Source organism: Epinephelus lanceolatus, chromosome 6, assembly GCF_041903045.1.
Source record: "Epinephelus lanceolatus isolate andai-2023 chromosome 6, ASM4190304v1, whole genome shotgun sequence".
NCBI classification, from domain to species: domain Eukaryota; kingdom Metazoa; phylum Chordata; class Actinopteri; order Perciformes; family Serranidae; genus Epinephelus; species Epinephelus lanceolatus.
The window spans coordinates 43,419,439-43,443,377 of NC_135739.1; the positions used below are offsets into that span (position 1 = coordinate 43,419,439).

The following is a 23,939-nucleotide window of genomic DNA, read 5'->3' on the forward strand; positions in this document are numbered from 1 at the left end:
ATTCATGAATACTTTTTATATATATTCAAAGATTCCGCTGTGTAATTGGCTCATTTATGGGACTCAACATCCCATAATAGCTCCATCTGAGAATAAAGGAGATTACGTGAGTCAGAAGACATTTCACAGCAATTCAGCAATTCAGTGAACCTCAGCCTAATATTGACAGAATAACTATGCATAAGCAAAATTTCTCACCAGTCTGTTTAATATCTTTGTGTTTGATTTTGAGTCGCTGCCCAGTGTGTTTGGGCTCCATCAGATTACAGCTGAATAAGAGGATACAGCAAATTATATTAAAATATATGAACTCTGTGTAATGTTTCTGTAGGTTATTTTCTGTATATTAGACACATTAACGCATCACATTACATAACATCACTTCACATTACCTGTTAACACACTCTGCAGTCTTTCCCCATCACACCTCATGCTGTTTAGCTTCAGCTTATGTGTTTTTTTTTTTTTTTTCTTTTCTTTTCATTTCACGGCCATTAAAATCTCAGACTCTGGCTTTATGCTTTCGGCCACTGAATATCAGGTTATCCGCACTCCACTGATGATGTCTTTCGGTGATTGCCGTGAACGCGCCTCTCTCAGTTCTGAACATATTCAGAGTTGATTGAACTAATTCTGATCAGCTGTTCTGGAACCAAAAGCTCAGAGCTTCTCAGCTCAGGCTCAGTCAACCCGGAGATCGGGATCAGGCTCAGAGTTTGTTGAGCCTGCTTCCTGAAATAGGGCCCTGAACCACATTGGATACAGTCAACATAGAGGCCAGATATCAAATACCATTACACCCCTTGCCCCGACCACTTCGCCCTTACCCCTATGTTTTGCGCTTTCACCCTTAGGGGTAGGGAGTAGAGAAAAAAGGACTTTAGCATTTGCTTTTGCTCAGAAGATAGAAAACCTACAACTACCAGAATGTTCTGCGCCGCATCAGACTAAGAAACGCTCCCGCTGGTAGGTTATGTAATGCAAATTTGTCAGCGTATCCCTATAAGGAAATTTCAAGTATCCTCAAATACTGAGAAATTTCTACTCCTGTACCACTAAGAGCATCTTGTTGGGGAACATCACAGCTTGGTACAGAAACCGCACCGAGCAGGACTGCAAGGCCCTGCAAAATGTGTTTTGTTTTAAGTGAACATAAGTAAATTATATAAATAAACTGATCGATTGATCTTTCTTACTTATATGTCTACTTCATCATTATTTTCTAAGCCAGCTCAATGAATGCTCTCAGTCAACAACAGTGCTATCAGAAAGGATTGTACAATGTCAGGAGATGCCACATCATGTTCATAGACTGTTGAACTTTATTGTTGAAAGTTGTATTTGTCTGTGTTTTTAATATAACAACATAAACAACACCAACAAAACCATGAAATTAAATGGAAGTTATGTGTATGTGTATATTTACAAATTTGATGTGTTGGCTGTGGTTTGGATATTTAATATGATTTTTAGAATTCAATGGAGTTTAACTACATTCTGTTTTGTAAATGGAGAATTCAGTAAGTAGTCGCATTACCTGAACATGCTTTCTATTTTCACCACTTTAGACTCTGATATCATTTAACCAGTGATGTAACCAGCAAGTCCCTTAATACCTCCACCTTCTGTGTCGTTCTTCCTCTGCACCTTGTTTGTTAAGAAAATCTCAGCGTGGATCTCAGCACGATGTGAAACACATGCTGAGATTCATGTGCACATGCAGTGTTGAGTACATAAGGGGCTTTTTGCAGTGCAGCAAGATTGATTGGGTGATCAATTCATGTGTGTAGAGTCTATCTTTGCTGACAGTCTGTGTGTGTGTGTGTGTGTGTGTGTGTGTGTGTGTGTGTGTGTGTGTGTGTGTGTGTTAATGAGCAAAGGGGCAGCATAAGAACAGAGCAGGCAATCATGAAAGAGATGAGGTGTGCGCTGCACTGATTGAGGCATGTCAGCAACACTCTGTGTGTGTGTGTGTGTGTGTGTGTGTGTGTTAAACAGTCATACATGGATTTCTGATATTTTCCATGCCGTCTTGTATGTTTGATAAGTGAATGTTGTGTTGGAGTGGGTGGCTTCACTAATCATTGATTAACTCTTGCATTCATATAACCTCTTCACGCTCACGGCCAAAATAACAATGACCCATGATGTAGTGTCCTATTTTATCCTCTCCTCCATCTCTCTCTTTTTCCCCTTCTTCCTCCTCTCTTTTGTCTCTCTCAGCATCTAATTAATGTGGCATTAATGAGTTGCATCGTTTACCTCTACGAAGGCCACATTGATTAATTGCTAAGTAACCGATAGCAGCTTCACCCACACAATGCAAAATGCACCCACACTCAATTCTGAATCACCATGACACACACACACAAGTTGCTTTTCTTCACATTTACCTCCAAAGTTGCTGTCTCACATTGTTGGCATGTGTGTGTTTCTCTGCAGATTGCGAGGAAGCGACACAAGGTGATCAATACGTTTAAGAGTCCGCTGGGACAGACGAGACCACCACCCCCGCTTAAACACATCGCACTGATGCCACTCTCCCAGATCCGAAGAGTGCTAGACCTGCAGGACACAGAAGGTAACACAGAGACAGCATGTGCACGCTGTCAACTAATGAAGCCACTGCGTATCACTTCATCTGCATGTCATTTAGCAGTGTTTTATGTGTCCCTCTCCATTTGCACTGCATTTTAACAATCAAAAATGGTTAAACACACTGTTGGAGTGTCACTGTAATACAGCACAATAGTGGAAACAATGACAAACCTACTCCAAGATCTCTGCTCCATTTAGGGCTGATTTTTTTAGTGTGCATCAGCTCTGTCACTGTGGCCTTTGCTTTCTTGTGCGGTGGTGTGTCTGTGTTAAACCTCTAAACTATTAGTCAGTGGTGGGTTTTCTGTGATTAGTGTGCATACTAAAGTCAAACAATTGGTAACATCTTTTTTTAATTTACCAAATGCCTCTCTTATTAACATCACACAGATGGCGCTCACTTTTTTTTTTTTCAAGTCCCGATGCTCAGAGCAGAGGTTCCGCTATCGACTCTTGTTTATCACTGTACCATGGACGACATGGGAAAGTGAATATTCAACAACATTTGGAGATTTTGCAACATGGCTAAAACTAGTACAAAGCAATGGATATTGAGCTTGGTATTATATATAAGAAAGTTTTTCAAACTCAGCATAATGGTAACCAAGACAGTGGAATCCCACATGCAGAGTGAGAAACAGAAATCGCAGAAAAAAACGCAATGTACAGGATATTTCAAGAATGCCATGAGGGAATTTCTTCAAATTTGGCACAAACGTCCGCATGATCTCAACAGTGAACTGATTAGATTTTGGTGGTCAAAGGTCAAGGTCACTGCGATCTCGTCCATCTCGTTTTTGTGAATTTGATATCTCAAGAAGGCCTTTGGGAAATTTCCTCAGATTTTGCACAAACATCCAATTGAACTTAAAGATGCACTAGTTAGATTTTGGTGGTTAAAGGTCAAGGTTACTGTGACCTTTCATCCGTCTCACTCTTGGGAACATGATATCCCGACATCACTTTAAGGGGATTTCTTTAAATTTGGCGCAAACAAATTCTAGTCCTGTTTATAAACTGCTTCAGGATCACACATTTTACGATACAGTATGAAAAGCTAAGTGAAGGATGTCCAATATTTCCTACATATGCAAGTGTTTCCTACACAATTTAATGTTTCTTTTACATTGTCTAGCCCTGTAGTTTCATGTGAGAACACATCGTTCAGAGATAAATTCTGTCATTACACAGGGAACAGTGATGATTAATGTTTATGGAGTTTGGATGGCGTACTGAAGTTGATTTGACTTGGATGTTTTTTCCTCCATTACTTCTGTCTGCTCTTATCTTTCCATCTGTTTCTCTTCCCTCTCTACCGGTACAACACTTATCCTCCATTGTCCCCATCATTTTCTGTTTCCCTCCCTTCATCTCAATCTCCACACTTCCTCCTGTCTTTTGTCACTGTTCATTATTTTCTCTCTCTCACTCCATCACTGTCTGTCCCTCTCTCGCTCTTCCACTTCCTCCCTTCAGAGTGTGTGAATGCATTTGCCTTGGTGGTTCGCCCTCCAACTGAACAGGAGAACTTGTTGTTCAGCTTCCAACTGGCTGGAGAGGAAACAGTTAAAAGCGCCTGGCTGAGAACGCTTTGCCGCCATGTCGCCAACACCATCTGCAGGACTGATGCGGTGAGAAGTCACGCACAGCGCACACACACACACACACACACACACACACACACGCACACAAAGAAAAGAAAGTAGGTAGTTTGACAGAACAACAGGCATGGAAAGAAGCTGTGATGATGTGAGCTCTGTCATCCTCAACAGCAGTTAAAACTGAAGGAGCCTTTTCCTCTCCAGAAACTTGGTCACATCAAACAATTGTTCCAGTCTTATATCCATCAACATATCTAGTCCTGAGCAAAAAGCTGTACAACTGGCAATTTTGATGTAATGCTAATATTTGGAACTGAAGGACCTACTTTCCATATCTGATACACTACTGAGCTATCACTACGAAAAACCATTGTGATGCCACATAAGTGTATGAGGGTCACCTCTCTAAAATGAATGCAATCTAATAGAACAGTCCTGCAGTAAGCCCTACCATCATGAAGGTTATTATGTTCAGTTTTTATTGAAACCATTTTAGAGAGTGGGGCGGAGCCAGCCGTAAACATTTGGGGCTCAGCCCAAACCTTGGGAGGGTCTGGGGGCATGCTACTATGGGGAGATGTTTTTCCCCCCAGCTATATGCACTATTTTACATTTGAGATATAGAATGCATAAAATCTGTACATCATGTGGGGGAAACATGATAGTTGCCAGGAAAATAAATCACCCTGTAGAGCCTACATCCCACTTCAATTTTTCTCCATCGGTCTTCATCATTCAGAAACCGTGACACAACAGATGTTGAGTATGACTATGTTTTTTTTACTTTTTTAAAAACAGGTAAACATTGTCTTTTAGTATTTTTAAGTTGCATAAGGTAGGTAATTTAGGAATTGGTGTAAACAGCATTACTAATCTTGAACCTTTTTTTGCTATACTATGCTGGAGTAGAGTTCACAGCATGAATGTTTAGCTGACAAATCTGCAACATTTAAAGCTATAGTAGGTAACTTTTTCAGCAAATCTGACAAAATGTGTTTTAATTGTCGCTATCCTGATAGCAGAACATGAGGCAGATAATCTGTGAAAAAAAAATCCTGTTACTCTGTCTCCTCCTCATAGTGCTTATAATGGCATTTGCAAGAATTGAGACAACAACCAGTTAGAGCCGAGGAGCCTCTATTGCAGCTGTCAGTTATGTTAGTCACTGCTCCTAAACTGCGTTCGGATTGTCAAACTTAAGCAGTACTGATCAAATATTAATCAAGACTCTGTTACTGCATTTCTTGCCTTAAATGTTTTCAGAAACATATTTCATTGTACTGTTTAGCTGTAAAATGAAAAAGTTTTGTCTGGCCGGTGGGTGGCACTTGGTTTTGGCTCGAGTGTTTTCAATATGGTGGCCGGGTCGAAAACCTTCTCATTTTGAAGCTAAACAGTAAACTAAAATATGTTTCTGAAAATACAGGCAATGAAGTTTTGATTCATATTTGATCAGCGCTGCCTAGTTTCACAGTTTGAACGCAGTTTATAAGCAGTCTCACAATGGCCTGTGATAAGCCAAAGCTACATTTTCTAGTCCCTAAAAACAGAGGAGAGGTTCAGAAGTCTCATGTTCTCTTAGACCACTTGAATTATAATATCCTCAAAGGTTATTATGGGATTTTTGCATAATGTTGCCAAAATTGAAGTGCCTTCCCCAGGTTTAAATCCATGCCATAATAATCCCCAACAATGACAAGTAAATATGGTCAACAATACTCTGAATTGAATATTATACCAGTGGAAGAAGAAGAAGAAGAGGAACATTTATTCATTTATATTATATTTCTTTAGGCATAGATGGCATATGGCATAGATTCTGGGCTTTTGATCAAACATTTGGAGCTGCAGCCCCAGAAGGTCCCTCACCCCTGCTCCGCCCCTGTTAGAGAGGTGTTGATGCAATCATATGATCATTTTTGAGGAATTAGTTCATGGTGCTAAAAATGTTGTTTCCTCTGTTTAGCCTATACTCATCGATATGGATTTTGTAGACAAAATAATAGAAATACCTATCAAACCTTGCAGTATCATACTGCCCAGCACTGAACTAGTGGCAGTGAGTCTAGTCTCTCCAAGTCAAGTTCAGCATGTTGAATCAGTGACAGCAAAGCCTGTCTGTGAATGAAATCACTCTGATTGGCAGTTCAGCTCAGCGCTCGAAAAGAGAGACTGGAATGACAAAAGTAAACAAAGAACTAAAGTCAGAGGAAGTGAGACCAAAACAAAACTTGTTACATAGGAAAAGATTATTTTTCTTAAGCCACTGGGCTCTTTAGCAGAAACTTTTCCTGACGGTTTGTGTTATTGTTCACTGGCACACGCTAAATATGCTCTGTTCATTCAACATCAAATTGGTTTGTTAATATGCTAACTGGCTAACTAGCATCATGACATTCTTCTGGTTTCCCTTTTTGAATTGCAGTTACAAACTGCCACCGTCTGCTGGTGCGTTATTTCTTCTCACGCAGGTGCAGAACATATGGGCTAGTTGGCTGTCGGGTGACAAGATGATGTCAGACAAGGCATTGGGGAGCCTTTGTTGCCACTAGTTCTCTAAAGTCAGTTTTGTGTGTCTGGGCTTTATCTCTCAATGTCTTTCCAAATAACAATACTACAAGCACATATTCTACAGTTGATTTCTGTCTTTATGTCAGGGATTGGGGGGGGGGTATGTGTGTGAGATGAGTTATCTATCTGGAAAAAGCCAAACTAGGCAAAAGCAAATCCTGTTCCAGTGAACACTAAAGACTGGTACCAGGATCAATTTTTAGGATAACAAGATAAAAAAAAATAGGTCCAGTTATCTCCTGCAGTGATTAACAAATGTTTGCAGGGGAGTTTTTTCAGCTGTAAATTAATAAACATTTGGTGCTCTAGTGAATATTTCCCACAGCAGGACAGTGACTTTGGGATTTTGTTTTTAAATTGTGAAATTAAACTAGTTTGTGTGTTGATGTTAATGAAGGAACATGTCACCCAGTGCATCAGTGTGGCGTTGATGTGTATTTAACTGTTTTTTGACAACATCACGGCACACAGGCTACACAGACACAGCCAATGCCTAGTTGGTTTTAGTCTTTTTGTGGGATTTTTGTGAATATGGGCTGATTAAGCTTAATGATTATGGGTCCAGTGGAAGATATGGAGTTGAGGCTGTCTGCTGTATAGAGCAGAGCAAGCAGCAGGGGGCGATGTTGGCCTCTGGTCTGCCTGCCACCTCACAGCTGCATTCCTAATGCTGTTTTCACTGGGTCAGCGCTACAATGTGAATACCAATGAGATAGAGCCCTGCTTGTTAACAAGCCCACTGCAGGGTGAGGGGGGGAGAGAAATAAAGACTGTGTGTGTGTCTGTGTGTCCTAGCACTCACCTCCTCTTGCAACTATTTTGACAGCAAATCATAATGTATCTGCTGGTACTGATTGCATGAATTGCACACTTCGGGTGATGATTTATTATATTGAGTTTGAGGCTGTTTTGTTTTTTGTTGATTACCAGGAGGATCTGATTCAGTGTACAGACCCAGACTCACTGCAGGTCAGCACCAAGGATATGGACAGCACCCTGAGCAAAGCCTCCAGGGCCATCAAGAAGACCTCTAAAAAGGTAACGGCAAAAGAATCAGTTTCACATCATTATCCTTCTAGTCTACTCCAACTGCACCTCTTCCAAGATGGGCTCATGATCAGGGTTGCAAAGGGCAGGAACATTTCCAAAGGAAGTTGAGCTTGGGATATGGAATTTCAGTTTAAAACGGGTACCTTTAACAGTGAGATTATTTGGGGCATAAACACAACACTAGATCTTATTGCATGTTGCTCAGTGGCTAGAATAGGTGTTCCTGTTGCAGCGGTCACAGGCTTGATTCCCGCTTGTGGCCCTTGGCTGCATGTCAGCCCCCTTTTTCCACCAGCATGGTTGGTTCAACCAACATGGTTGGTGGAAAAGGGGAAACATGGAGTTCTGCTCCATGTTGGAACAGCAACTAATTTTGAATCGTTGAAAGCATTTCCACTAAAAACAAATTGGTTAGAAGCCTGAAAAGCAAAAAAATAGCAGGTTGTTCTTAACGTGTAGTTCAAATAGTGACGACATGAGCAGGCTTTTTATATTCTATAGTTGGAAAGAGATTTGCGCCTAATAGTCTTCTTTGTCGTCTTATAATCATTAGTTGGTATTTTCTGTTTTTTTTTTCTTCTTCTGTTTTTTTGGTTTTTTGTTTTGGATAAATACAAATCTCAGTTACAGAACAAAAGACACGTCCTACCTGGTGTAAACACAGGCTGGTTCATTAGAAAGTACCAAGGTTCCAAGAGGCCTGAACAGAGCCGGTTCAAGAACCAGAACTTATTTGGTGGAAAATTGATATTTGTCAGCCAAAGCGCTACATGTTCTCATGGGAGTTTTGATTTTATTTCTGGAGTGAATATATATTTACTTATGATATTTAATTTAACAAGCTGATATTAGCTTATTAGCCAAGTACACTACTTACGCTACTTAATAAGTTTTGATTCATCTTTTTCCATTTATTCTTTACTGTATACATTTCTTTTCTAGTTTAGTTGTTCACTGAAAAGATTTTAGCATTTTCTTTAACTTTATTTTGATATTGAAAGAAAGAGGGAGACAGAGGAAGAAGGACAGGGAAGAGATGGGATAACATGCAGCAAAGGCAGCAGCAAATAATGAATTATGTCTGTGTGTTTCTATCTGCATATGACATGGTTAATACATTTTACTTTTTAAATCTCCCGGCAGTGGGTTGCACACGCAATACGTCGTCAAAACATCACACCTGTTCCATCCAAGGTCCCATCCTGTTGGCTGTCCCTGTTACACAGAGATTGATTTGGCGGCGTTGCTACCTCCACTGCCGGCTCAAAGGCGAGACAACTCTGTCCCCCCGTTTCACAATTATACTGTTTATACAGAATGGCGAGGGAGGCAGAATAATGGTGCGAAATTCACACCTTGAACAGGCAGTGTAAACAGGGCTTAAGTCCTAATAGAGAGGTGCGATGGAAACGAAGGGCTGCACGCAAGTTTCTGGTAGCATTTCTAATGCTTTTACCTCCAGTGCTGAATACAGTGACGCCAGTTAAAGCCATAGTTGGTAATGTTGGAGAGCTAGCAAGATTTGAAAGCGGCATCTCCTCTAAGCTCCACCCCCTCCTCCCCCTCCCGTCAGTGCTCCGTCCAAAGCCACGGCCCCACACAAGCTTGAACGCGCATCTTGCAGTCAGCAGGGCAGAGGAGAGACAAGTAAAATAACAAATCCCCCCGAAGCAAACAAATAATTACCTGTCCAACAGAAAGACAGCAACCTCTGCATCACTTTTCAGGCCCTTCAGCTCCCTCAGTTGTCTCCACTGTTCAAAAGCTGCACCGATGTTGATGTCTGGTTTGTCCTCTCACTTTATCCAAAGCCTTTTTCGTCGCAGCCTTTTCTGCCTCCGACTTTCTTTTATTAGCCTGTTTAGCGGGGCGAGTCGTTACAAGTAACGCTGGAAGTGGTACTTCTGGCTGCATTTTCTCTGCACATTGTTGAGCAAACTCCTGCTAACTCAGTATTTCTGCTGAGGAGTGTGCTGAATATTTCCGGCAACGGTGACACGTGATGAGTGCACGCAGGGAGGAGGAAGGGAGGGAAGGATGGGGGCTCGGGCAGGACGAGACATGAAGGCATCTGACTGGTTCTTTCCATTTGCACCTAATGGCAGGGCTTGGTCAGAGTTTTTACAGGCCTGCAGCTGCCACAGAGGTCGGATTTTTTTCATTCCTTTTTCTGAACGCGTTATGTATTGACTACTCTCAGAATGGAAGGACCATTTCACCCAGTATAAAAAGAAGTGTTTCTGAATAGGATTACCAACTTTAACTTTAAGCAAGTTTTGAACCAGCGGCTGGTACAGTACAACCTCCTCTCCTGCTGTCCAGTGTGACTGACTCTCCAGTTGACAGAGCTGTCAGCACCCACACAAGAGGGACATGTTGGCCTAAAGTGTCGACTCTAAGTCCACCCGAATGTCCTCATTCGGGTAAAGCCCCAGTTCAGACAGACAGGACTTTGCATATTTACCTCATTATCTAGACTACAGTTTACAAACTATTTCATGCTGAATTACACAGAAACATGAAAGAAATCATGCACAAGACATCTAGTGCAGACGTTTCCCTTTGATGTCATTGTGCCGTAATAAAACAATGGACTGGGTCTGAAATCTGCCTCAGATTCTGTAGCTGCTCTTTCCAGCTCATCCAGAGAGGGCAGCTAAAGGATTTGAATATTAACTGAGAATAAGCACAATACTGCCTGAAAGAATCTTTGGAACAAGCAGACAAAGATATAGTATGTGACATTGTCAAACAGCATGTGGAAAAATGGTTTATCTGACTTTAAAGAAACATTTGAGGGAACAATTGAGAGCGGTGAAGGTTAAGAGATTAAGGAAAGGCTCTGGGGCAGACTGTCTCCCCAGTCATTCTACCAGTTTCTCTTTTTCTTGGTGTTAAAAAGCTATCTGCTTTTCCTGATTCAGAGTATGGTTACTTTAAAAAATGGCTACATATTCTGCTAGGTCAACAGCTGTAATCGCTTTAAGAAATAGGTTTGCATGTTTTCATTTTATGAGTGACAACTAAACAGACACATATAATCACAGCATATCATAGTACTACTGATGAAAAAATATTTGGCCTCGTAAAAAAATCATGACTTGTCAGATGCTGATCCTTCTCAGTAGCTGTCTCAAAGGCTAATAACTTTGTGAAATTGAAGATAGCAGGGAAACTCATAGCTTAACACCAGCCTTTTAAAACTAGTACAGAAACATGGCCCCTTTCAAATTACAATGCTCCCCATTTTTCTGCCAGTCTCATCTTTAAGTTCTTTTCCACTTAAGGTCCACGTTTTGGTATGACAGTAAATGCATTCCTGAACTTTATAATACTACTGTGGTGAAACAACGCCCTAACAATTTTTCTTACTCAGATTAATCAAATAACAAAAATCACTGCAGTTTACAGATTTAATACTGAGCAATCAGGTTACCTGATAAAGTGAATGGAAAAAATTGCAACTTCATTTAATTAACAAATGAACAATATCAATTGTTTATAGAGCCTGACAGATGAATCAGCCAGGTTGAGGTGTTGGCAGATAATAGCTTATTGCGTATATTTGGGTATATACATGTGTGTTTGTCAGTTAATTACAAGAAATGTCAGTAGAGAAATGGCAAAAATATGTTGAGGTCATTTAGAAACAGTGTGACTCTTACATAGTACTGTTAAGATGTATTTTCTTTCAACTGTAAAATGTCCCATTAACTTATCTTCTTTGTCTCTTACTTACCAGATTTGAAATATAATAAACATTAATGTATGTAATGAGTTTATCGCATTTTTTTAAAAGTCCAGTAGGTGAGCTTGAGGGTGATTCAGTGGTAAGAATTCCTTCACTGTTGTTATCCACAGTGGTCTCCTCATCTCCAAAACAAACAGACCAGGTGATTAAAAGTGGTAAAAACACTGAATAAAGCAGTGTCACATTACAAGTGTTTGGGATGTTGGGGATGGGCAGCTTGTGCAATGCCTGCTATGTGTGCTCATCATTTTTCTAATCCAAACATTCAGGAGGTTTTTACCTGGAGCCGCATTATCCACAGATAATGTTTATTCCTCTCCAACAAACAGATTCAGTGAATAAAATTGGTAACAACACTGAATAGGTATATTTATCATATATATTATAATATATTTTCACAATACAAGTCACGATACAATGCCATTGTGATTTTAAATATGTGATGATATGCTGAGTATTACAATAAAATATTATGTAATGTAAATTATGTCTCCAAAGGAAAACTTTGTCAACATCTCTTTTATTTAATAACATAAAGTCTTCAGTCTTCAGTTCATCTCACTTCAGCCTTTTTGCAGCAGCAGCAGCAGCAGCAAAATGTATCTACTAGACAGAAAAAGCAATTGATTAAATTATTCTAGTAGGCTACCTAAAGTTTAATTTGTATTTGTAATATTGATAATTTTTTGAATAAGAAAAATTGATACTTGGCACTGTGGTGATATGATATTGCTGTATCAATTTTTTCCCCCCACCTTTAGTGTTTCTCCAATGTTGTTTGGCCCGTCAGAGATGGCCGTGAGCCTTGCGCCTGCTAATGTGTGCTCACCTTTTATCTCTGATAACCTAAGACCCCGACGTTCAGAAGGTTTTCACTGGGAACCGAAATATCCACAGAGGTCTCTTCTTCTCCTAAATAAACACACCCCGTGATTTAAACTGCTAAGAAATACCAAATAAAGCAGTTTCACGTTAAAAAATCTGTTTTTCCATCGCTGCTCATCATGAAGGGGCCTCTAACTACAGTGACCGGTGCAAAAACACAAATGGGGTTTTGAATTCAGTTAGATAAATGAAATCCGTCAAGATGTAATCTTATCTAGAGCCAGTGTTTGGTTTGTCCATTCAGGGCTACAGTAGTAACATGGCGGTGCAACATGGTGATCTCCATAGATGAGGACTCGCTCCTTATGTAGATATAAATAGTTCATTCTAAGCTAACAAAAACATAACAATTCTCATTTTCAGATTATCATATCTTATAGAAAATATGATTATTATATTATTTTCCATTTCTGCCAATATATGCCCCTAAATTCAACACACTGAATCTTTAAAAACTCCATCGTTATCCGCACTGGTTAGTGTTGAAGACGACTAACCAAGTTAAAGACAATGTCTTGGCATTACCAGTTGTTAAGTGCAAACCTAGCCGTAATACGATCCCTAAACCATATAGAAAGAAGACTTTTGCCATAGACATATTTTGATGTTTTATATCGTAATTATTATTATCATTGAATGGGCTCATTATCCTTTTAATAAATAGAATGTACAACTGTACTCTGTTAATGAATGTTTTAGTGTGTTGTTATAACCATGTAATGCCTGGTAAAGATAGTACTGTAAGTGACGTGTTATGTCACTGTGTTCAGAACAAGTAAAAAACAAAGTTGTAAGATTGGCCTCAGCAGTGATAGATACTAAGTACAAAGAGACAAAAATGTTTCTATCTACAGATACTCATAATCAAGTGGCTGAAAATTCACAATATAACACACAATATACAGTACCATGCTAAGATTGTCTGTGTGTCTGTGTCTGCAAGGTGACGAGAGCATTTTCTTTCACGAAGACTCCGAAGCGTGTGATCCAGAGGGCTTTCATGGCCAGCAGTACTCCAGAAGAGAAAAGCCAGAGGCTGAGTTGTGAAAACCGCGTTGGCAGCAGCTCCACACTGGCGGTAAGTTCTTCTGTTTATATACACATTGTGAAAACTGAGGGAAAAAACAATATGCTCTCTAATATCTAAGTTACTTGTTATTGAAAGACCATTATCTGTGTTAATAATGAAGATAAGTTTCCTGAATTTCTTTCTTTTTTTTTTTTTCTCCCCAGTTTTTACAAAATGTGTCTACTTTGTCTGTTTTATATAAACAGCATATCACAATTAATACTGGGTGGCTGTTGGATATCTCTCTGTCCATTTTTCTGTCCATCTGTTCCTCATTTCTTGTCTATTCTCTCCATTCCTTTCTCCTTTTGCTGAGAAACAGGCCATTGATCTCTCCATCAATCCATGATTGAACAGCTTTCAGTCAGTGTCAGTCGTTTTGATGTAGCTTGATTAGAAAGCAGATAATGGTTTCTGCTCTTAAATGTGCTTGAACTTTTTCAGCTTTTCAGTTTTGTTGCACTGTAATTTTAGTGATTTCCATACTTATTTCCCCCCACATTTTGTGTTATGGCTACTGTTTGAATGATTAATTTCATAATACTGTATTTTCATTAAACAAGTGGACATGAAGTCGGGGAGGAGGGGAAAATGTCAAGAGGTTTGAGGAAAAATCAAATTCTGACATTATTCACACTACTTAGAATTTAAAATCATAAATCATTCATCTAACTTATAACCTTATTCAATGACAGTATTCAATTCAGTTTTCTTCATAAAGCTCAATATCACAAATCACAATTTGCCTCACAGGGCTTTACATCATACAACATCCCTCTGTCCTTCTGACCCTCACAGCAGATAAGGAACCCCCCAGAAAAGCCTCTAACTTGCAAAAAAAATTGGGAGGGATCCCTCTTCCAGGACGGACAGACATGCAATAGATGTCGTACAGAACAGATCAACATAATAAATTTGCAGTAATCCACATGACAAAATGATGCATAAAGACAGAGAGAGAAATTGAGACAGAGAGAGATGCAGGACAGACAGTAATGACAATAGCTATAATAACATTAATATTAGTAATGATATTATAGTAATAACTAGAGCACTCGGAGAGCGCAGACCTCCGCCAAGCACCTCGGATTTCCCGCCATTTTATTATGTTTACATTTTTACAATTACAGAATGTAAGAATCACTTTAGGCCTACACAATAATAAATCAAAAAATGAAAATGTTTAAAAAACACCATTCATTTTCATATTTTTTTTTTTTGTCAAAGCACAAGAAGCTAAAGGGCCACATGTGTCTTTGAAGCCGCTGGTTGCTTACCCCTAAGCTAAAGGGTGCTTGGCCTAAAAAACAGTGATGACCCCTGTTAATGTAAACTCACCCAAATCTAATAGAGCAGGACACAGCTGCTAACATTAGCCCACAGTCTGATATAGTAGCATTCAACTGGCTCCACACAGCAGGGAAATGCTACACAGGCTAGTGGTCTTTTTATAACCTGTAACCCCAAAATATGAAATGCCCCTGGTTTTATTGGACAATAGCTGTCCGTGTTCAGATACTTGATTTGATTGTTATTTTAACAGTGTAGACAGGTGTGCATTGTGAATTAAAAAAAAAAAAAAAAAAACAGTATAGGGATGCACGATATTGGATTTTTTGCTGATGTATATTATGCCGATATATTACAACTTATTTGGCCATTAAACAATACTGATATGGATATATCCACTTTTTTCCCCCACCTAATTTTAGTGATCATTAAGTCTCTTCCGTAGTGGAATTAACATAATATTATGCATGCATACTCTTACCATGATGGCCCACCAGCAGATGGAGACATGAAATACAATTCTTTTCATGTATGTAATATTCATTCATTGTGCAAAATAAGAAAAAGCATGTTGGCCCATTCTTATAGTTACTTTTAAAGCTGATATTGGCCGATACTGGTGATGTACTGCTATTATCAGAATGTTGACCGATTTTGATAGTTCATTTTTAGGGCAATATCAGGCGATATCAATGACGTGCCAATATTATTGTGCATCCCCGCTATAGTATTAGTCAGTTCAGTGTGCAATTTTAAATTTACCCCTGCAGATGTCTCTTTCCCACTCTACTTAAACCTAAATTCTAACATCTGTCTTACTTTGTGAGATACTCATTCTCTCTCTCCCTTCCTTATACACTCTTTCACATGAAGACAAGTGTTTCTATCTTTTGTGTTACCTTCTGAAAATATCCTCTCTCCCTGATTTTGTTTCAGCATGTCTATTCTCTGCCTGTCTCATCATGTTTTGTCTTTTTTTTTTTCATGATATATAAATCCTTGCTCCATATGTGTTTCCCCTCTGTTATGCACTCCAGATGTCTCGTTCTGCCTCCACGTTCAGTTTGAGTGATACTGCCAAGAGCAGTGCTGTGGTACAGCGCTCTAACTCTCTGGACCATCCTCCTGTCAGAGCCAGAGTCCCTGTCTGTATACGCACCCCCTGCAGCCCATCCCATAGCCTCGGCCCTAACACTGGCGCTAAACTTAGCCAAAGCCTCTGCCCGGACTGCCCTAGCACTGGACAACCCAAGTCCATTCTTCATGCTCCGTCATTGTCCCAACCAGCACAAGCCAATTCAGGCCGTTCCAGCTCTATTCCAGCTGCCCAAAACTCCACTCAGCTAAACTCCAAAAACTCCCATCCAAAATCTAGCCAGCATGTGTCCAGACACCTACCCCCTGTAGGATTCCAGCCAAGGTTTCCGGCACCTCAGCTGGTTAATGTCAAAGACGGGACCTTTTCCAAGTCATGCAGGGATCCCCAAGTCCCCCTGGACCCACGAAAGGCTGCCCTGACCAGTCCTCGCAGGGAGACTCTGCTCTAAACCATCGCTAAGCTCAGTGCTGGAATCTGACGTGAGCAAACATTATTGTGGTTTAGTTTAACTAGGGGTGCACTACTACCATTTTTAATGTCAAATTAATCTTCACTACCTGCTGTATACTCTATGTTGGCCTTTTAACATCCAAATGCCACAGGTGCATTTCTAGTCCCAAATCAACTCCTTAGAAGCTGAGCCCCCACGACAAAGATGGATCAGATTAATAAGAGTCTGCTATACAGCTGAACTCCAATGATAAGATGAGAGGGGGTTAAAAATATTTAAGTATTGTGGGTGTAATGCTTCTCCCCACATAAGATTGGCATAGGTGTACAGGGCAGAGATTTTAAGGGTTGATTTGGAATAGCTCTGTTCTTACAAATCACCCGGGTTACTAACGGTCGCTGGTGGCTGGGAATATTCACTCATTCATAGATTGCTATTAATAGTGGGCTGTACACAAAATGGTATAATGGAGCTGAGTTGATGTGGAGCTGGGGAGAGGTTTGTCCAGGTGTCGGCCTGCTTTTCCTCAGGGGAAAAAGGCTCCTTTAAAGCTACAGTTTGTAACTTTATGAAAATAATTTTGTTTCAATTTTGCTGAAACTTAATTTCTTATTGTGAAAGGAGAACATGAGATACTCAGGGAAAAAAATAATTTCCCTCCTCCTTTTCCTACTGCTTCTAATGGCATTCACTAGAATTTACCACCGTGCACTAAAAGCAACCAATTAGAGTAGGGTTAGGTGATAAATAAAATAAACTCAGTGTATCGCTGCATGTGCCACATTGGATATATAAAATGACCATTTCGCAAACATCGAGTGTAAATGTTAACACCATTTTTTAAAGCCATCTGCATGAGACTCGCTTCAGCAATTCAGCTCACTTGCTTTCTCTCGTTGCTCTCTCCCTCTCACAGACACACACACATAATGGAAGACTCAAAAATCTAATACATCACCCACACCCCTCTGCGCATCCAGATTACTTTCTCTTGAAGTGTAGTGTGTGAGCAGGGCTCCAGACCACGACTATTTAGTCACATTTTGTGACCATGGAGCACCACTGCAACTTGCAAATATAAGCTGTTAGTTTGTTTCAAGTTTACAATGAACAAATCATCGTGTTTAACAGTGCCACGGTAATAGTTTAATTTAATGAGATTAGTGATAAGGTGACCAGGGAAACCGTGTGTCTTTGGAAATGTAGAACACCAGACTGCAAATACTCAGTTGCATTTTGCAACCATGGAGCACCAGTGGGACTTGCAAATACTATTAAGATATGAACTGGAGAACTGTGAGTTTGTTTCCAGCTCACAGTAAATACAACCTTACTTTCAAAGGCACTGCTACAGCAGTTTAATTTTGTGCTAACTGCAAACATCAAACTGTTGACCGGAAGCTTCAAGTTCAAAGCAAATACATCAACACTTCCGGCCCAAGACTAGCTGGGTGCTTCCAAATAAAAGCACCAGTGGTTCTACTTTGATATTTTTTTTTTAGTTATAACAATGCTTTAGTTAACCTTATTATAACAGTACTTTATTTAACTTTATTATAACTTTGCTATATTTAACTTTATTATAACAATAGTTATTTTATTGAAACTTATTGAAACTGTAGTTCATTTAATTATTTCGTATTTTAGTAGTCCACAGTACTTTAGAGGAGATTTCAAAATATCATGATACATATAATGTAATGTGAAATAACCTGAAAATATCACAATATTAGTTTTAAGCTATGTCGCCCAGCCCTAAATCAGAGTTGAGGACTCTCTAATGCCACTTTGAGATTGTGACCCAGTTTGACATATTGGAGACGGTCAACCAATGTACTAAGCGCGGCCAACCAGGCAGACCAGCATTCTCATATCACAGCTAAACAGGACACTAAAATATGTTTCTGTATACATTTGAGGCAAGAAACAGGCAATACTGTAACAGAATCAGGGTTTTCCCTGCTTATCTAGTACAAAAGCAGGCTGCCTGAGTGATTTTGGCCACCGCCTTGGTTAAATCATGTGTGTGTGCATGGGGGGCATTCAGATGTATCTTTTGCGCACACAAACCCATTACTTTCAATGTAGACACGCGTCATGCGCACTTGGAACCCAGAGCGACGCCGTAGCGGCGTGCAAGTGTGTCTCTCTTAGTGTTTCCCATGGAGCTCTGCCCAGTCTGAAAGGCGAAGGAAGCCCGTATGTGGAAAGACGTCGCCTCTGAGATGTAGAATGTGTATTATAGAAGAGAAACACACATTTCAGGACCACTGACTTGTATCATCAGAACAGACATGTCCTGTGATTTTCAGGCTCCTTTCATATTTAATAGAGGGGGGACAATACCTGACAGTAATATTCTCAGCTGTCAGAATGTGCCTGCTGTAAAGGGTAGATATAATCATAGAAGGCTGACAATCACAGGACATGTCTTTTTTGATTATACAAGTCAGCAGCTCAAGCATGTGGGGGCCTCCTTTCATATTTAATAGAGGGGGGGACCGCATCTAAAAGTACAGCTGTCAAGATGCCCCCCGCCACAGGCCTTTGCCACCTTGGTCTCGAAAAATCCCAAGGAAAACCCTGAGAATCCTGATTCAGATTTAATCGGTGCTGCCTAGTCTGACAGTCTGACCTGAGTTCACAGGCTGTGATTGACATGACTGACAGCTGTGTCACAGACTCCTCGACTCTGACCGGTTGTTTTTGTTAACATGTGGTTGCATTAGAAATGCTACACTGCAATAGAGTAAGCAGAGGTATGTGGGGTTTTTTTTTTCATTGATTATCATTCATATAGTGCTCTGTGACTGTAGTGACAGTGTCAGCAAATATTACACAAGTTATTTTTTATTAAAGTTACTAACTACAGCTTTAAAGGCATGCTGTCACATACAGTTTAGTTTTATTTTCCTGTCAGGTGTTTACCACATTACTGTTTAGTACAGGCAGATCCTTTATTATTATAAAGAGTAGTTTTGTTTACTCAAATCAGCAGGTGTTACTAAGTTGAAGTAAGCTTTTAGAGGTCTTTGTTTCAATCAAAGCAGCTTATTTAAAAAAGAACTTGAAGGACTAATGTAAGTGCTGGTTAAAGAAAATATCAGGAGTGAAAATCCAAATGTCAAGGCATGCCTTTGATTTTGGATGCTGTGCTCTTTGTAAGTTTTGGCTACTTTACACAAAAACAGCTCACTAGAATTAAAATGTCAATGTATTGATGGGAGCCGGACTGACTTCTCATCTTAGCTTTAACTTGTGGTTCAGTTCACATGATAGCTGTGCTCCGTTTTAACCATTTGTGATTGAGGAGCTGCTCAGTGTACTCAGTTCAGCCATTTAACCTGTTCCCAGTCATGTGGATAGTGCTGTACCAGTGTGAAAGGGATTCATGTTTATGAAATGGGGTTTGACATAACAGAATGACAGTGATTTCAATTTGGAGATCATTAAACCATTTCACAATGAACCATACAGAACCCTTTTAAGATAAGATAAGATTAACTTTATTGTCCCACGTGTGGGAAGTTTGTCTTGGGCTGTAGAGGTGACCATCACTGCTCACATGAAGACTTGACAAGAACAAATAGCTTACATAAGGACTGAGTGAAAACTAACAGAAAATTAGGACATACACACAGTACAAGTAAGACATACACAGTACAGTTCATTCTCCGTCTTGGGGATAGATTACTGAAGAGAGAGTTTTTTACTGTCTTGAGAGCCTCCCCACTGCAACCTAGTAACGAACACAACATTTTGGGATTTGCCCATTTTACTCTTGCATCAGTGTGATTTTGAAGGTATGAGTGGGATTTTTTTGAAGTGGGGTTGAATGGGGTACTTTTCTGTAGTTAGTGCATTACATACAGTAAATGTCAGTCGGCACGCCTCCAGTTTGGAGAAGCAGGCTAAGTACAGCAATCTACTGCTGTGGATTGCCCAGCAACAAAATGTAGTCTAGCCACCTAAAAAAGTCCAACCTAAAAAACTCTACATCAGTTTAAGTGTATACTATATAAAGGGTATTTTCACCGCTTTACCTTTGTGTCAGACAGCCTGTTCTGACGGGAAAGCCTGTAAAGGCTTGAGTTCCACATCTATGCTCTCATCAAAGCCACCAGACTCCACTGAAGGTGTGTTCACACCGGACCTGTTTTTTTTTTTTTTTTTTTTTTTTTTTCGCTAGCGACGAGTTTACATACAAAGTCAATGCAAACATGTGATTGAGCGTATATTCGCCCAGGAGAAAAATCGCTCGGGCTCCAAGCAACAGAGCGATTTTTCGCTCGTAGCTTGAGATGAGAAATCTTATCTGGAGCGGTATTTCGCTGGGTCCTGTCGCTTGCAGCTCAATGCTGATTGGCTGCCGGAATCCCGGGGGGGGTGCTTGACTGTCAGGACATGTCAGCTTCATTAAAAGTATAGCTGCAAATTAAAAGCAACAATAGATGTAAAAACACAGACACAATGCATCTGTGATCAGTTCCCTAATTTAATTTTAACAATTTTTTCAATCTTCAATTTCTTGTTTTATTTTATGGAAGTGATCAATGTAAGTGCACTTGTCCTAGAGCCGCCGCGACAGTTTTTATAATGCAAATAACTCTGTTTAGATAAAACCTACAAGCTTCTCTTCCTATGACTTTTCCTAAAAATGTGTCTTCTGAAGCCTTTAAGTTACAAAAATGAAACACACTACACTTCTGAGCATTTATACCACCGACTGCTGCTGAAAATTATACATTTTGATACATACAGGTAGGCTATATACATATTGCAAAAAAATATTTATTTGAAAACGAAATCATTCATACTGTCAATAAAAAAACATTTTGTTAATAATAAAAAACGAATGTAATCTCAACAGTGACCGTGCCAGCCAGCGGGACTGCGGCGCTTGGAGGGGCGCTGTAATCCTGGTGGTCCTAGTGTAAAGCACCACGGACAGCGCCAATGCATCTATCGTTGTAGCTCAGAGGCTCTGATGCCGGAGTTGGAGCTGGAGCTGCCTCAACCACAGGTTATTGATAGGAAGAAAAATGGCTGCTGAAAAAACTGTCACTGTTAACTGCCTCCAAGCGCCGCAACGATCTGCCAGACCATCATATGTAACTTCATTGTTTATGCTGCCCGCGTGCTCAGAAGCACACAAAGAATGCATTTTTGAGTAATTTCCGAGAAGTTATGATAAAATAAAAAAAGTATTACAGACTATAGAATAGGACTGACATCCTCTCCAATGTCTCATGTCAATTAATTAACACTATTTGTCGGCTTTTTATAATGCCTTTTTTTTTTTTTTTTTTGGCTGCTGCACTGTGTCTCCAGTTCAAAGTGGTGATTTGCGGGGCGCTGGTGGCTTAGTGGTAGAGCAGGCGCCCCATGTACAAGGCTGTTGCCGCAGCGGCCGGGGTTCGACTCCAGCCTGTGGTCCTTTGCTGCATGTCATTCCCTCTCTCTCTCTCCCCCCTTCACGCTTGTCTTATACATTAAAGGCTAAAAAGCCCCCCAAAAAAATATCTTTAGAAAGTGGTGATTTGCTAAATACATTCTACAATAATAAATTAGTTTAACTTTTGGTTTATAATATTGTTGGCTATATTACCCATTTTAATGAAAAAAAACTTGAGAATAAAAGAAATAAACACCGAAATAATTAGTGGAAACTTTTTTTTTTATTGATATTCCTCCTCTCTGACATACTAACACGCACGCATGCACGCACACGGCTGGCGCGGTCACTGTTGAGATTACATTCGTTTTTTATTATTAACAAAAAAATTTTTTATTGACTGTATCAATGGTTTCGTTTTCAAATAAATATTTGGAAACGAAAATGTATGCTTTGGTGTACTTTTACAGAGTTTTGCAATATGTATACCTGTATGTCTCAATATGTAGGCTATAATTTTCAGCCGCTGCCGCGGTCGGAGGTATAGTCTGTGTGTGTTTTTACATCTATTGTTGCTTTTAATTTGCAGCTATACTTTCAGTGAAGCTGACATGTCATGACAGTCACTGTTTATGGATATGTACCATATACAGCCCTACTTAACCCTACAAAAAATTTGAACTATCCCTTTAAGCTTTTACATGTGTGGACAAAACCTACGGAGGTTTGTTAGTGGGTTTATCAGTTGCCAGAGTAACCCTGATTCTTAATAAAATAGGTGAAACTATGAAACAAATTCACACAAACAAGTAAATAAATGAACATCTAAATTAAGTATCAAACATTTGCTTGAAAGGTAGACATAAAAACATTGTTTTTTATTTAACTGAGCACAAACAAGAAGAAAAAAAATAAGCAGCCCATGGGCCTTAAAAAACACACCTTCACCTTTATGTTTCATGTAATATTGGCAGAAGATGAAGAAAGCAACACTGACCTGAGCAGAGCTGCACACAGATTTAAATTTACAGATAACAGGACATTAGATTTGAATTAGATGAGATGTATTTCTTATATCATTCATTGGTGAATTAAAATTGCTAAAAGGCATTACTTAATACCTAAATTAAAATTATCAGCAAGGGGAAAGCTGACCAGCAACATATAGAAAAGCTAGACCCCTGGCATGTTTGATATTTAAAATACACATTGTAAGAAAGAGCTGAAAATTAGCCTCTCTCTAAACTTTAAATAAAGTGTTGCAGGGCTGCACGGTATATGCGGTAGACGGTAGAAATGATATAAATTTGGCCCACGGTAGAGATTTGCGCTCTACCGTCCTATCGTCAATGACGTCATCGCACCTGCCTCAGCGTGAAAATGGCTGCGAACACAGAGACAGCGGAGCAAGAGGAGCTGGTTCACGTCCGTTTAGCGACTTACCGCTCAGAGGGAACTCATTCAGCGTCTCCTCTGGCAGCAGCACAGCGTCTCTCCCTCTCCTCTCTCGCCGTGCGCACACGGGAGTTGGTTTTCGGCAAGAGAGTTTGTCATAAACCTTTGGTAATGTAAACCTATGTGACGCTAGGGGCTCCACAAAAAACTCCATATGTGAATGTGTGATAGTTGTGGTATCACACATTCACATATGGAGTGAATGTGTGATAGTTGTGGTATCATAACAGCCTGTGACAGGTTACAGCCTGATGATTAGAGGAGAAATGGCAGAGCATAAAGGTCCAGGTGGAAAAAACACAACTCAGTCATTTAGGATTTTGCTAAAAGAAGGAAATTACCTTTTGATATAGATCCCAGGGGACATTTTGCACCATAGAGTGCTTGGTTTTAATTTTGAGTTTTGAGATCTGCATTCTGCACAATAATTGCTCTAAAAAATACATTATATCTTTGCTTTTCTTGTTGTTGTTGTTTTTTTTTTTTTTATCAATTTAGCTTTGCTAAGGGACTACAAAACCCATTCAGAAACACTTCTATTATAACTTTTACACTTAAATTTATACGGCGATATATACCGTTACCGTGAAGGGATTCGATTTATACCGTGATATAAATTTCAGGTCATACCGCCCAGCCCTAAAGTGTTGTTTGATGATTAGTTATTACAGCCACAAAATGAGTAATCCATGAACAGACAGCAGACCTTGATGGCTGCAATATT

The 23,939-nt window shown here is 39.7% G+C and overlaps 1 protein-coding gene across 4 annotated transcripts in view; it reads left to right on the top strand.

Annotated features, from left to right (window-relative positions):
• The window catches only part of ect2 (epithelial cell transforming 2), a 108,145-nt gene that overhangs the window by 75,459 nt on the left and 8,747 nt on the right, over positions 1-23,939 (top strand). For 2 of the 4 annotated variants that reach the window (XM_033620789.2, XM_033620791.2), the window contains 5 exons: positions 2,443-2,581; positions 4,075-4,229; positions 7,701-7,808; positions 13,400-13,534; positions 15,853-16,393. In XM_033620789.2, the coding sequence (XP_033476680.1) occupies positions 2,443-2,581; positions 4,075-4,229; positions 7,701-7,808; positions 13,400-13,534; positions 15,853-16,362 (1,047 nt within the window). In that variant the 3' untranslated portion in view covers positions 16,363-16,393. The remainder of the gene's footprint in view (positions 1-2,442; positions 2,582-4,074; positions 4,230-7,700; positions 7,809-13,399; positions 13,535-15,852; positions 16,394-23,939) is intronic. The other 2 variants (XM_033620792.2, XM_033620793.2) reach the window with 1 other exon arrangement.